The sequence below is a fragment of the Emydura macquarii genome, unplaced genomic scaffold (genome assembly GCF_026122565.2).
Source record: "Emydura macquarii macquarii isolate MOO-44397 ecotype Brisbane River unplaced genomic scaffold, CSIRO-AGI_Emac_v2 contig_212, whole genome shotgun sequence".
Classification (NCBI taxonomy): Eukaryota; Metazoa; Chordata; order Testudines; family Chelidae; genus Emydura; species Emydura macquarii.
Window position 1 is genome coordinate 13,877,568 of NW_027130349.1, and position 15,097 is coordinate 13,892,664.

Genomic DNA, 15,097 nt, shown 5'->3' on the forward strand with positions numbered 1-15,097 from the left:
AGTGGTCTCCTAACTCCTCCCGCTGCTCACTGGCGTCAGGCAAATGCGCCGGCGCTGCCGGCAGAGCGGAAGGACCCCGTGGAGAAGAGACGGGCTCGTGCCGGGCGAGTGACAGTTTAAGCCGGCCCCGGGATGTTTGTTCCCTGCGATAGCTCCGCTCGTCCCGACTTCGAAGGCTTCACGCTGCTGCTGGTAACGAGCCGCCCCCTCCCCTCCCATCCCCTCCCGCCCCCAGCGACTCGAGCGGCGCACAGCGGCGCGGCCAGGCCTCGGGTTCAAGCGGGAAGCGCTGGGCTGGCTCCTGCTGCCCGATGGGTATCGCTGGGGGAAGGCGCCGCGGCAGAGGTTGGGGTGAAGCGGCCGCCCCGCGCGCTGCCCCCTGACCCCGCCGAGCTGGGAAACAGAGAAACGTGTCTCTGCGGCTGTTACTTTCCGTGACTCGGTAGTAATCAGGGGATCGCTTGTTATTCTGACTCCCCTCCCCCCATCCCATAAATAGTTACAGGGGCTTAACTCGGGGGATGGAAGTAAAGTAAAACACGTGCGTAACTGTTTACAGGCCCGGGGCCCATGGTAGGTGCAGCACATTCAAGTACTCTTCCCTCTCTTGAGGGATTTCCGCACCCCCGTTCCAAAGCCATCGATAGCTGGGTTTGGTGCAATCGCCTTGATTAAGCTTTCACCTCTGCTAGCAAAAACATTATTTTCCTCTTGTACAACTACACGTTCATTATGTGTCATGCTACAGCTAGTTTTCATGGGTAATATAGGCTGTATGGTGGTTTTTTGATAGTGCATGTCCTGTAATACAGCACTGATCTACTAGTAGGAATGAAATGAAATGTGGAAGATACCTGCTTTCCAATATGTAAAAGGAAGCTTCAGGTTTTCATATCCCATTTTTAAAATATTGCGTAAGAGGGTAGTCATTTGAGCATATATTTAGCGATATAAGTTGTTGAGTTTTCATTTATTAGTTTGAATACTGTACATAGTTTCTAACTCAAATCACAACTGAATGTATAAATAGCCAATAAATGTCACTGTAGGTGCTAACAACTTCCTTATTAGATCTTAAAGAATATTGTCATGATTTGTCTAGCAAACAAAATTAAGGCTCCAAACACTTATCTACTTGCTTAATTTTATATTAAAATGGGACTACTCCCAAAAGCAAAGTTAAGCATGTGCATAAGTGGTTGTGGGATCAAAGCCAAAGTTTGTATAAGTAAGCTGTTCACAAATTAGCTTTTTTTATCTAATGGTGAACGATTACTCTTCAATGTTTGTGATAAGTCTAATTAGTACAAGAATTCAGATAGTTGATAAATAACTTTATTCACTAAGTAAATCACAACTTTAATGCTAAGAATCTTCTGTTATTTCAGCCAGCTGTATCAGTTGGGAATGTTGGTCAGCTGGCGATAGATCTAGTTATTTCGACTCTTGACATGCCTAAAGTTGGTTATTTCTACACTGATTGCCTGGTGCCAATGGTTGGGAATAATCCATATGCAACAGCAGAAGAAAACTCAACAGAGTTGAGTATAAATGCTGAAGGTATGTACTAAAAATGTATTTATAGTGTTCTAAAGCTATGTCTCAAATGTGGAGTTGGGCCCCAATCCTGCAATGAGCTCTGTACAGAGACACCCCAATAGAAATGGGTCTCCATGTGTGTGGAGGGGGTACCCCCATGTGATGCTCACTGTAGGATTGGGGCTGTAGTTTCCGTGTAAAACCAATTTGTGCTGAAACAGCAAACTATGTTGTTGAAACAATATAGCAGCAGCAGCTCCTAATACTTGCCTCATTGCCCAGGTGGGGAAAGTGACCTGGATGCAGGGAGCCCTGACTTTGATAGCTATCCCCCACCCCACTTATGAAGGGTGCGGAGGAGCAGCATTCAAGGGGGGAGTGATCAGCAACATCAGCCACTCTGTGCCTGCAGGTCAGTTTCCCCAGGTGGGCACAGAAGGGGAGGGTGCAGAGGTTAGGGGCGAAGTGGGAATGAGGAGCCTGCAGGGAGCCAGGGCAAAGTGGGAGTGAGGAGCCTGCGGGAGCGTGGGGGGTTGCACTCAGAGGTTTGCTGTGTGAAAGGGGTCACCAATACAAAATGCTTGGACGTGACAAAGTATGATTGGGTGCAAACCTGAGGCCATGTATTTGCCAGCAGGTGAAATTGAATAGCTCACTGAAATTTCCTGTGATCAATTCTTGTGAGAAACATATGCCCAACTTTCTCTCCTAGAGTTCTGGTTCACTGTCAAGAATTGCTATCCTGCACTCTCAACACACTGCTTTAAACTGATAGTGCCATTTGTGAGCACTTAATTGTGTGAAGCTGGAGTCAGTGCACTTTGTGTCCATCAAGTTTCAGTATCTAGGTACAGCTGATGTCACATCAGAGATTAGATGTGTAATTTATACCATGCTGCTGGAAGGCAAGATGCTGTGTCACAAGACACAAGCCCATGCATCACACTAAAGGGCATTAATTAATGTACTTAATGAGTGGATTCCTTGGTCGCTATATTGCTTTGTTGTTGTCTGGGGTCACACAGGCAAAATGTTTGGGAACCCCTACAATAAAGTCTGTAAAGGAATTTATGAACTCTGACTGAGTTGAACAGTTTGCAGTAGTAAAATCAGGCTATGGCTGCACTGCTGTAAGCTCTCTAAGGTAGCCACTCTAAGATGATGGATGTGAACTCTCTCATGTGCTTAATTACTCCAACCCCTGCGATCGTACATTGGTGTAAATTTATGTCGCTCAGGCATGTGAAAAAGCCACCCCCCCAGGTGACATAAATGGTAGTGTAAACATAACCTCAGTGTTTGTTTCTGTTGCTTTTACCGTTTGATAAAACACATTACATACATTCTTGGTGTAACACCTGATGTGAAATGCGATATCATATACATGGGCATCTTTTGGGTCAATGCACCCACATTAGTTTCCATGCAATGTTCTCAGTAAAAATGATTGCTTCATTCAGTTTCTCACCTGTCAAAAGGGTGTGCAATGGATGTCTGGGCTTCCATCTTACCACAGAAGAAGCAGGTGTTCTTCTTGAAACGTGGGCTATTAGATGTGGTATAAGGCAAGTCTTGCCCATGACTGGCACTTGTTCCAGCATCTTCAACTTTTTCCTGATAGTCTGTGTACTTCTTTGCAACCTTGCCAAGTTCAGTTTATAGGTGCATTTCTTGTAGCATGAAAGATGTCACCAAGCATTATTTAATCAGGTCCTCCATGGTAGTATTCTCCAAAGATTCAGCATCTAGTCAGTACTCTTGTATCCTCATTGATACCTAAAAATTATTAAGATGGAAGTAAAATCAAGGATTTTGTAGTAAATTACTTTGGGACCCTAATTATGTTACATAATGTCTGTTATGTAAGTGTGCATAATCAATGCCACTGAACCACTTCTTTTTTGCCAATGATGGCAAATTAAATTTTTTAATATTACAGATTACAATAAGTGGAAGAACTGCTTCAAATTGATCAGATATCATGTTCTGTGCATTAACTGATAACACAGTACTGTCAGTTGAGGGGCCACAATTTAACTTTGTGAGGGCTGCATGTTTGACATACCTATGTTCAAAAACCATTTTTATAAATTAATTTTAACATTTTCTTGAATATATGTAATTGTTTTAGTGTGTGTGTATGTGTGTGTGATATATAATGTAATTTGTCATGTTTGATACCATTGTGGTTGTGGGGAAAAAGGGCTTTTGAATAATACCCAGCTCGATCCATTTCCAACAACTTTGTATTATCAAAGTTTCCACCAACCAGAGGACCTTGAACTGGGAGTTTGAGAGGTAGCAAGTTCCCCCTCTTTCACACTGAAGAGGAGAACACCATTGAAATTATGATTCTGTAGATTTTTTTTTTTTTAGTCAAATGACACCACCCTAATCTTTGTGTCATTAACTTGTCCATAGAATTACACATGCTCCCAGACTATTATTGAACACTAACGTATGTTATGTAACGGGTAGATGGTACACAAGTAGTGATATATTTCAAATTGAGGTTTAGATAGAGATTTCTCCTTTTCTTCCTTTTTGCTTCACACTTTCTTCCTATTTAATTTTAGTTTTTTTTCTTCTCATTTTTAGAAACCTTCCATTTCTTTTTCTCTTCTAGTCATCACATTTCTGAAGACTTCTGCTGTAAAACAAATTGAAAATCTCAAGATAATGTCTTGTATTAAGTAAAAGAAGCTGAATAAATAGCATGTTTGGTTCCACTGAGTTTAGTGTTTTACTTTGTTCAGTACCACCGCAGTGTTCCTTTATATTTATCTTCACTGAAACGTCTAAGTACAGTCAATTACAAAAAATATGCTGATGTGTTAGTAGATACATACATTGCCATGCTTCCTAATAATGAACTCAGATAACTGGAAGTTCTGCTTTACTATCCTCTGACTTCACTTACTTTATAAATCAGGCTGGATTGATTTATAAATAAACATAAATAAAGTGATTTATATTACTGATTTTAATTTATTTAAATCGGCAAGCAGGGCACCTTTATTTAAATAGATTTTAATCGTTTCTTTTTCCTAAAGAGAAGTTGATTTTCATTGGATTTTATTTTGTTAAGCAGGCGGATACACTAAGTGTATACCCATTTATTTAAGTAATTATATAGATGAATGTAAATTTATTCAGATTCTTCATTTTTAATTTTTTTATTGCATTAGAAAGGTGAATGACATTTCTTATTTACTAGATTAAAAAAAAAAGCATCAAATTGTATTGTATGCAACTTGAATTGTATGTCAAGTTTCATTTGGCTTGAAATTTGAATTCAATTTAAATGCACAAAAACGCTTTTTAAAATTGTTTTTTGTTAGCTAAATAAAACTACCTTAAATGTGTGGGATATATAATAAAAAAGCAAGTTTATCAATGTCTTCCATTTAAAACTTCTTCATGAAACAAAGGAAGTATTATCTGTAGCAAATTAATGGATTGAACTGATTGTTTTCAAGATCATAGAACTAACAGATCGCACCCTCTCCCACCTAGTTTCATTCACAGTATTGAAGAGGAAAACAAGCTTTCCTGCTTTTTTAATTCCATTTGGTTTCTCAAGTTTGAACGAACTGTTGACTGAATTGAACTAGTTGAATAAACTGAAATGAGGAAAATATTATCTTTGCTTCTGTGGAAAACGGCCATAGTGGTCAAACCAGTGGTCCATCTAGCCCAGTATCCTGTCTTCTGACAGTGGCCAATGCCAGGTGCTTCAGAGGGAATGAACAAAACAGGTAACCTTCAAGTAATTCATCCCATCGCTCATTCCTAGCTTCTGGCAAAGAGCGGCTAGAAACACTTCAGAGCATGGTTTTGCATCCCTGCTCATCCTGGCTAATAGCCATTGATGGACCTATCCTCCATGAACTTATCTAGTTCTTTTTTAACCCTGTTATATCTGGGCCCTCACAACATCCTCTGGCAAAGAGTTCCACAGGTTGACTGTGTGTTGTGTGAAGAAGTACTTCCTTTTGTTCATTTTAAACCTTCTGCCTATTCATTTCATTTGGTGACCCCTAGTTCCTGTGGTATGAAAAGGAGTAAATAATACTTCATTTACTTTCTCTAGTGATGATTTTATAGACCTCTATCATATCCCTCGTTAGCAGTCTTTTCTGAGCTGAAAAGGCCCAGTCTTATTAAACTCTCCTCATATGGAAGCTATTCCATACCCCTAATCATTTTAGTTGTCGTTTTCTGTATTTTTTCCAATTCCAGTGCATCTTTATTGTGATGGGGTGACCAGATCTGCAAGCAGTATTCAAGATGTGGGCGTACCATGAATTTATATGGAAGCAATATGATATTTCATCTTATTATCTATCCCTTTCCTAATGATTCCCAGCATTGTTAGCTTTTTTTGACCGCTGCTGGACATTGAGGGAATGTTTTCAGAGAACTATCCACAATGACTCCAAAATCTCTTTCCTGAGTGGTAGCAGCCAATTTACACCCCATCATTTTATATGTACAGTTGGGATTGTGTTTTCCAATGTTCATTACTTTGCATTTATCAACACTGAATTTCATCTGCCATTTTATTACCCAGTTACCCAGCTTTGTAAGATCCCTTTGCAACTCTTCACAGTCTGCTTTGGACTTACAAAACTGCTCAAGATAGTTGTCATCTGCAAATTTTGGCACCTCACTGTTTACCCCTTTTTCCAGATCATTTGTGAATATGTTGAATAGTGGTGGTCCCAGTACAGACCCCTGAGGACACCATTATTTCCTCTCTTCATTCTGAAAACTGACCATTTATTCCTACCCTTTGTTTCCTATCTTTTAACCAGTTACTGATTCAGGAGAGGACTGTCCTTCTTGTCCCATGACAGCTTACTGTGCTTAAGAGCCTTTGGTGAGGGACCTTTTCAAAGGCTTTCTGAAACTCTTAAGTACCCTCTATCGTACCCTCTATTCACTGGATCACTCTTGTCCACATGCTTGTTGACCCCCCTCAAAAAATTCTAGTAGATGGGTGAGGCATGATGTCTCTTTACAAAAACCAAGTTGACTCTTCCCCAACAAATTGTATTCATCTGTGTGTCTGATAATTCTGTTCTTTACTATAGTTTAAACTAGTTTGCCTGGGACTGAAGTTAGGCTTACCAGCCTGTAATTTCTGGGATTGCCTCTGGAGCCTTTTTTAAAAATTGGTGTCATATTAGCTATCCTCCAATCATCTGGTACAGGAACTGATTTAAATGATAAGTTACATATGACAGTTAGTAGTTCTGCAATTTCATACGTGAGTTCTTTCAGAACTCTTGGGTGAATACCATCTGGTCCTGGTGACTTATTACTGTTTCATTTATCAATTTGTTCAAAAGATGTCTTAGCATTTCAGCAAACTCTGGTTCCAGGTGCTTAGCCAGTATCTTTTACCAGTTCAGTGGTATGATTTTCTTTAGAACTTCAGAACCAAACATGTATTGAATTTGTTTTCAATACATTATTGAATATTTTTTGTTTAAATGACTTTAACAAATTATATTAATTGTAGGCTTTAACACAATGATTGTTATAATTTTAAATAGACTTTTAAATAGAAAAAAGTATTTAATTCAAATCAAATCTGATTTTAAAATTTTTTATTCAGAATATCAATTTTATCCACCTTGTTATAAATCATATTCAGCTGAACATGTCTAACCCTACATTGTTCACTTGTTTTCTTTTTACACAACTTTTTGTTGTTGTTTTTGCAGTGTATTCTTTACCTTCTAAAAAGCTTGTGGTTCTCCAAATTAGATCACCATTTGTAAAGGTATGTATGTTGGTGGTGGTTCCCACTGCATCTACTGAAACATGAAATCTGAATCAGAAAATGTTCATATCCAAGTTCTTGAACAGTCAATATTCATGTTAACCAGCTTATGAACTAAACCCAAAAGTAACTAGTTTCTAGTACAGAAAAATCACTTTCCTTTAAAAATGAATCTAAAAATTGTTTCTGCCAAGGCTTCTATCCAGCAAATATATAACAAATGGGAAATAAATTGGAATCAAAAGCTTTCAAAACTGTTGTAACTGTTTTGTAAGATGTTTATCAAACAAATGCAGTTGAAATTTGCCATTAATTACCTAATTGTATTTCTACTGTTTGAATTAAACTCTGGACTGCTGAGAAAAAGACAATTGGACTTAATCATATAGATAGCAGCATGATGTTGTATATTATTTATTTATTGTCTCCATGGTAGTGGCAGTATTTGATTCATTTTGTTTGGGAAAATATATCCTTATAATTAGTGCACATTAGTGTTTATTTCACTCTAAAATAAATTTATTTTTGCTGTCAAAATGATGAATTGTTTCTCAGGATTCTTCAACCACCTCAGAACTGAGGTTATAATGAAAAATGAGGGGGAATTCATATTGTTGTATGCTTGCTATGATACAGTGGTTGCCATTAAAACCAGCATTTTCCACATCAGCACAATTTTTGGCAGTTCAAGTGTGTGGGTTCCTAAAAATCTACAATATTTGCAATCTTGCTGTAGTAGATTTATCGGTAGAAGCTGGATCATACACTAGTATCTAAAAGTATGATTAATAGTGGGTAAATGTTGACTTCATAATCATAAGCATTTGTAGTTAAGCTTGGTTCCATCCTTAGCCTTCCATTTATGAACTATTCTAAAATAGACTTCACAGGCATGAGGAAAGTCTAGTTTTAGTTAAATGAATATGACCTTGCATCATTCCTAGATATTAAATGCAGTACAAACAATAGATTGTAGTTTTTTTTGTAATTTCTTAATTATTTAATCTATCTTTCTGCTGCTTCTTCATTTTGATATAAAGAACAAATATAGGTCATTTTGTCAAACACTGCTTTCTTGGGTGAAAAGCAGTAGATGTGCCAAAGTCATTCTTCTGTCTAGCAGCCATGCATATCAGCGTGATGATCAGCAGCTTCATGGGTATGTTCATATGCATGCTTTAAGAAATTTACTATTCCTGTTCTTTTCCATAAAGTTAACTGACATGTCTCCATTTAGCATAGGTCCAGTTACTCTTTAAGTATATTTGCTATGGTTCCTTTTGCTTTGCTGTGTGTGTATATGTTGTGCAAACTTAATATGTATGAAATAGAACAGTAAGGGGATGCTTTGAGGATATTGTCAAAACTGAATTTGTTTGCATCTCACTTTTTCCTGGCTGTTTGTTTTTGCATTTCAGCTTGGATAATAGACCACTCAGATTAATGTTCAGTTATTGTCAACTTGTGATAGTTTTAATCTTCTGATCTTTTACATTAGCAGGACATTGCAATGTTAAGATTACAGATAATCCAGGGTAATGTAACTTCTCTAAAAATTATCATTTTTCAATGATTGAGGGCTTCACAATCCATGATAAGGAATCTGACATCACTGTTTTAGCAGAAGACCTACTATTTCAGTTGAAGAAGTCTTCAGTGCCTTAAAGGAGACTGAGGCCTACAAATGTTCTGCATATGATTATCAGTCTGCAGTTTGATGGAGGTAGTCTGCCCCTTAAGGGTAGGTGGTGCCTAAGGGTTAGCCCACCCTGACATAGTGTGGCCTTTAAGATTTGAAAGGTTCTATAGCGCTATCTATCTATAAATAAATATAAAAAGGCTTAGGAGAGTTTGCAGAGTGGGTGGGTCAAGGCTTCTGTAGTCTCACCCGATGAGCTGGGAGAAGGGGACCAGCATAAATGCTGCCTCCTCCCTAATACCAGGGAGACAGCCGCAGGAGAAGACTGGCCTGTTAAACCTTCTGAGCCAGAAGACTAATTGGAGAGAAGGAGCTAGTTTGAAGGAGAAACTGATTGAGGCCCTGCAGCTGGCTAAACTACAAGCCAGCTCCTAGGAGGAGAGTTGAGGACTCCTGGCTTGAGGAGAGCAATAATAACTGTCTGAATTACCCAGTTCCACGAGGAGAGCTGGGGCTCCTGCCATAAGGGGAGAAACTGACTGTTTCATTTATGTATATATGCTGTTCCATGAGGAGAACAGGGGCGTCTTCATTTATTGGCTACCTTACAACCCCAGCTGTAGGAAAGGGACCGGGCAGGGGCAGGTCTTCTGAACCAGGGCAAGAGCTCATCAAGACTCTTAAATGGACCTGCAGTGGGGTAAAATTGGCACAACTAACACAGTGAGTTACACTTTGTGGAAAGACTTAATAAACTAGACCCCACAAAGGGGATGTGTGTTTTGAAGCAGGTTAATCAAGAAGATTGAAAGAAACTGGGGGGGCAGGTGCTGAGTGCAACACAGTGCAGGGCTACAAGAGACCATGCTGAAGGGTAGCTCCCCCATGACAGAGTCACATGAACTGTTAATAGAACTGCAATTTACATCCACTGATTGTGGGCCTGGATATACCATATTATACATTCCAAGTTGTCAGTTGACTTAGTGTTTAATCATTTTTTTTGTTCTGGCAGTGGACCAACAGGCTAACTAACTTAAGAACACAACTCTATAGTGACTGAAAAGCTTATTCTAAGTCTACTGATAGTGCTACCACAGCCCAGTGTACCAATATGTCCATGTGAAGTCTAAGACTACTGTAGTCAAAACAGTTCATAGGACAGGAAGAAAATCATTACTTTTTTACAAATCAGTTTAACAACTCTAAAGCAGTTCCTCTAACTTGTCTCAGTATCCCAACTGTTGGGTATGTAACAGCTATTTGTGCCTTTCAGGAGAAACAACCTTTACCACTCAGAAAAATCGGTTAATTCAGTAGCTGATTCTACTTTTTCTGAGTCTGATGTGGTAGTGATTCAAAGAAAGAAAATGTGCCTGCTTGCCTCAGGCTTAAATATTTACTTCTAAGATTGCTGATCAGCCTATGTTTTGTAACCTCAGATTAACCTATGGGTTTGTCTTGTGGAAGAAAGCAATTCCTATGTTCTTTCATTGCAAGATTGAGGCTCCAGAAGATTGCAGTTAGCCTTTTACATGAATAACCTGGGTAGCTATTTACAGTATTCCTGCATTTTATGATTTATTCCAGTACTCCACTACGATACTTACTCACACCTGCTATTCAGAAAACAGATGGAGATCTAATGCAGAGGCTAAACTGGAAAGAGATGGAAAAAGTCACCGCTTACCCTGGAGTAAATGATGCAGAGATGGTACTACATATTCCTGGAGGTGGCATCACAAAATTATTATTCAGTGAGAGGTGGGTTAATTGACTGATGTTAGAAGGAACTGTGTCAGATGTCCTGTTTGCAGTATCCAGCTACAGTCTACTTTTGGCTGTTCAGTCAGATCCCAGGAAAAATGAACATTCATTGTCTTTTCAGGGGATGCTGTATATATTTAGTAAGGGTATTCTGCAGAAAATCCTGTAGAAATATAACAGGAGATTGTCATCCCCAGAACAAGCCCATGATTGAAAGAGGAGTTACATGATTTATAAAAACCCTAGCAAAATAAAGTTGCAGCACAGTAGCTAACAATCGGATTTTCATATATGGTTTTTGAGGGGAAGAAGAGAGAGGATGCAATCAAGATCATAACTGAATTTGGTATCTGAGTTTGTACAAAATGCAGTTGTAAGTAGTAACTGTAATTATTTGTAATTAAAGTATGTATGATAGAAGATTTGTCTTGACATTTTAAGCCCCAAATTAATGCAGAAATTAACTGCTATAATTATGTCAAAATAAGATGCAGAAAAATTGGCTTTTTTTTAATTTAGTCCATTAACACAGAGACAAGTTGAGCTAAATACCTATTTCAAAAGACACTTGCTTTCACCATGACTGAAATAGCTCCCAATGATATACCGTCCTTGGAGAATAAAATTCTAAAATTTGATTGAGTCCTTGGCTTCAAGACCAGCAGACATTAAAACAAAAACAAAAAAATGCATTTGGGTACAAAGTTAAAAACAAGTCTGAATTTCAAGAATTTGACTATAAAGCTTACTGGGCTAGGTGAGTGAAACAACTTTTGCAAAGATGTGTGTGAAATTATTTTTGTACATACAAGAATTTACTACTTCCTTAGCATATGTTGCCTTTCACCCCATCTGAACTTTAGCCCTGACTAGAGTTAATAATCCTGGTCTGCTCATTGCGTCATTTATTATTTGGATTATGGAAGCACATAGAAGCCCCTAGCAAAATTTGGGCCCTATTGCACTAAGTGTTGTATAAAGACGGAGTAAGAGACAGTCCCTGCCTTGAAAAGCTTACAATTTAAATAGATGTGACAAAGGATAAGATGGGAAACAGGCATAAAGAGGTTAAGTGATTTGTCCTAGTTCACACAGCAAGTTAGTGGCAGAGCTGGACCTAGCATCTAGATTTCTCAACTCCCTGTCTAGAGGCCTATTTACACCATCCTGCCTCTCAAAAAGAGACATTTTATGCATCAAATATTCTGTAGTACGTGCTTCACAAAACCTAGACTAAAGATTCAGCATGTCTGCTTTTTGTCGGGCTACCCCCAGTTTGTTTTAATGACTTTCCTAATCTTGAAACTTGAGAATTGGGTTTAAGCTAATTATTTTTGTTTCCTTCATGATAGGCAGAAGTGGATTTGTAACCTTTCACCTTTGTAAGTCTCAGGATAAAAACTTTCATATCTTTAAATTTGCCCATTCAAATGGAAAACCAACTTGAACAGTGCTCTCAACACTATTTTTACTTTATGCTGTTCAAATACATAGTATCTCATTCTTCCTTTATGGTGTTTAAGTAAGGTAGTCATTCTTCTACCTGATGACTAGAATGTCACCATGGGCTAGTTTCTGAAATATTCTGGGGTTAGAAAGCAATTAATTCCAGGTTGGTAATAATTACAAATACAACTGAATGACTCACTCATTTGAAATGATTGCTGCTTGAATTAACACTTTAATACAAACTTCCAGTAGGGTGTATTCCTTTCCTTCCTTCCCCCCTCCTCTCCCCCCCTGCATGAAGGTGCATCTTTGTTCATTTTGAAACTGCAGTGAAATTCCTGGGCTAGATAATACGGGAGGCACCTTCCAAACTGGATTATAACTAAAATTGTTCCACTTTTCCCATCAAGCTTATCAAATTGAGCATGTCCCTTACATCAAGCTACATCCATCCCAAGGATAGATATTTGTTAGCTCAGTAATGTTATACCTTTGTCAGATCTTCCATTGTTGATTAGCCAGAAGCTTATTCTCTTTCCTCTTCCTTGTCTTACTCTATCGCTCTTGAAATTTCCCTTCTGTGCCCTTTATTATCTTCAGTAAACTATCCAACTATGTTCATTTGGCCCTAGTAGCTATTTCCCGAGTTAATTATGGGCAACTAAGTCCTACCTTTTTTCTTAGTGTGTGAACACTGGTTTTGCAGTGTGCATACAACCACTATACTTTTCAGATTGTAGTACAGGGGGAGATTACGGATCCATGTCAAAGGAATCTGCATGAATGCCCAAATAGTAGTACCAAAAAAGCAAATGAACTGTGTAGTAGTTCATAAGCAGTGCCTCCCTAGAATAAGATCTATGCCCTCCAAAAAGCCAAGACCAGCTTCATGGTGATCAGGAGGTAAAGAAAAAATGTGGATTTTTTAAACAAAAAAAAAATTTTTATATAAAAGATCAAAAACTGATTAATAAGCTCACCTCTGGGGATTGCCAGTGGAATATCTGACCAATTTCTGTTCCAGTTGTTCAAACAGAATCCAAATGGCAGTTCTATTGAAATTCTGCTCAGAAGGGGACAACATCCCTGATGCACTGGCTCTTGTTAACTATCTTAATGAATGGCTCCAGCTAATTAAAAGTGAAGTAAGTATTCTTTCAGTGAAAGTTTTTTGCTTTTAGCTCTTACTGTTTTCATTTCAGCAACTCAGACACTTAGTTAAAATTTGAAGGAGTCTCTGAACTTTCACTAATCTGACAACCTGTCACTTGAAATTTGCAGCCAGAATAGGTGGTGTCCTTTTGTTCCAAAGTTAATGGGGAGAAAATCAAATCCAATGTGCTTGAAAATAATAATCTGTTCAGAGTTATGATCCTGCTTGATAGTACAGTAGCCCTAAGGCCATCTACTGTGATTGGAGATATTTAAAAAGCACTCTACTACTGCTCTGACTAAATGTGCACACTAAAGGGAGGGGAAATGGGAAAAGCGGCCTTACGTGCTAGTTAATGTAATTCCAATGTTTGAAAATGTATTTTGTTCTTAAATCAGCAGAACAGTGATGCCACAGCTCCTCCTTCACAATGGAAAATACCACATTCTTGGAGATTACTCTTTGGTAATGGCCTTCCACCTGCACTCTTCTGATTAGTGAGGTATTCTGAACCATCAGTTGTATTAAATCTGTAACCTCCCTCTAAAGACAGTGAATGCCAACCAACAACAGTTGTGTAACATTCAACTTTATTTACACAAACATTTCCTTTTAGAATGTGGATATTGTAATAAAGTAACGTAGGTCTTCATATTTGACCAAAGGACTGTGTTTTATGTAGAGGTTTCTTGAGTATCTTCTGGTGCATCTTTAATAAACTACTTTTTTAAAAAAAGTTTATTTTACTTTTGAGAGAACCCCACCAATTAATATCCATGAAGGGCCACCTTTAAATTCCTAGGTATCAATATGAGAGCCCAGGCTCAAGCCAGAGGCCCTTTACCTCCACCCTAGCTCTTGACCCCATCAGACTGCTTCCCATCATCTTCCTGGCAATCAGAGAGCTACCAGTGATTCTTACCCCTTTCTCCCAGTGCTGAGGCACTGTCTGTGGGGGTGCTATGCAGAAGACATGAGCCTGGATTGTTATTTTAACTTGCTTTCACAAGGCTGCAAGGGAACAACATACACTCCACCCCATCCCACAGCCTGCAGAGAGACCAAGGATTATCCAGCTAGACAGTTTTAACTTTGAAGACAACAGCTAGTTCACTGACTGCTACCAGGGAAATACCTAAAATTTAAAGAAAAAATTAAGTTACGGCATTAAGAGAGTGATTGGCTTTGCCCATCTTCAGTTTAGAAGTTTGATTAGTTACAGGGCTAAAGAATAATTCAAATTATAAAAAACAATTATTGTACTGGGAAGGTCTATACATCTGTGGACATCATCAAACCATTATGGAAGTAGCCAGTGAAATCGGTTTTTTAATTCTCCAGGAATATTAGTTTTAAGATTACAATTTAAACAAGTATCAGAGGTAAATTATGGTTTACACTATAGGAAACAGATTCTTTAATATTTATATTAGTATTATAGTAATCCTGTGATACCAGTTAGTCCCCATTGTGCTGAAAAGTGCAAATTTACAAAGGATATTAACTGAGCTCTCCACCCCCACCCCCCCAAAAAAAAACAAAAACAAAAAAACCCCAAACTATTTAGAATCCTAACAAATCTTTGTTCATGTTTTGCAGCTTTTACTCAGTTGCAGCCAGCAACCCATGCAGGATGAGTTCCCCACCACCATAGCTAATAGTCAGACACTGGAGAAAATATTTCAGCCTATGGCTGTTTGAACTGAGTTCAGATAGTGTTAAGGTGAATAAATTAGTTCCAAATAGCAGGTACTATATG

General features: G+C 38.4%; 1 protein-coding gene across 4 annotated transcripts; it reads left to right on the top strand.

Annotated features, from left to right (window-relative positions):
- Position 1: 1 nt before the first annotated feature.
- Positions 2-14,113, top strand: PSMG2 (proteasome assembly chaperone 2). 4 transcript variants are annotated; one of them, XM_067548132.1, is made up of 8 exons: positions 2-192; positions 1,389-1,560; positions 7,272-7,330; positions 8,371-8,489; positions 10,560-10,733; positions 12,089-12,118; positions 13,210-13,330; positions 13,740-14,113. In XM_067548132.1, the coding sequence occupies exons 1-8, from the start codon at positions 133-135 to the stop codon at positions 13,830-13,832; spliced, it is 828 nt and encodes a 275-aa protein (XP_067404233.1). In that variant the 5' UTR covers positions 2-132; the 3' UTR covers positions 13,833-14,113. The 4 variants fall into 4 exon arrangements, with proteins under 4 accessions (XP_067404233.1, XP_067404225.1, XP_067404249.1 ...); XM_067548124.1 differs by having other exon boundaries at positions 13,737-14,105; XM_067548148.1 differs by lacking the exon at positions 12,089-12,118 and having other exon boundaries at positions 13,740-14,107.
- Positions 14,114-15,097: the final 984 nt, after the last annotated feature.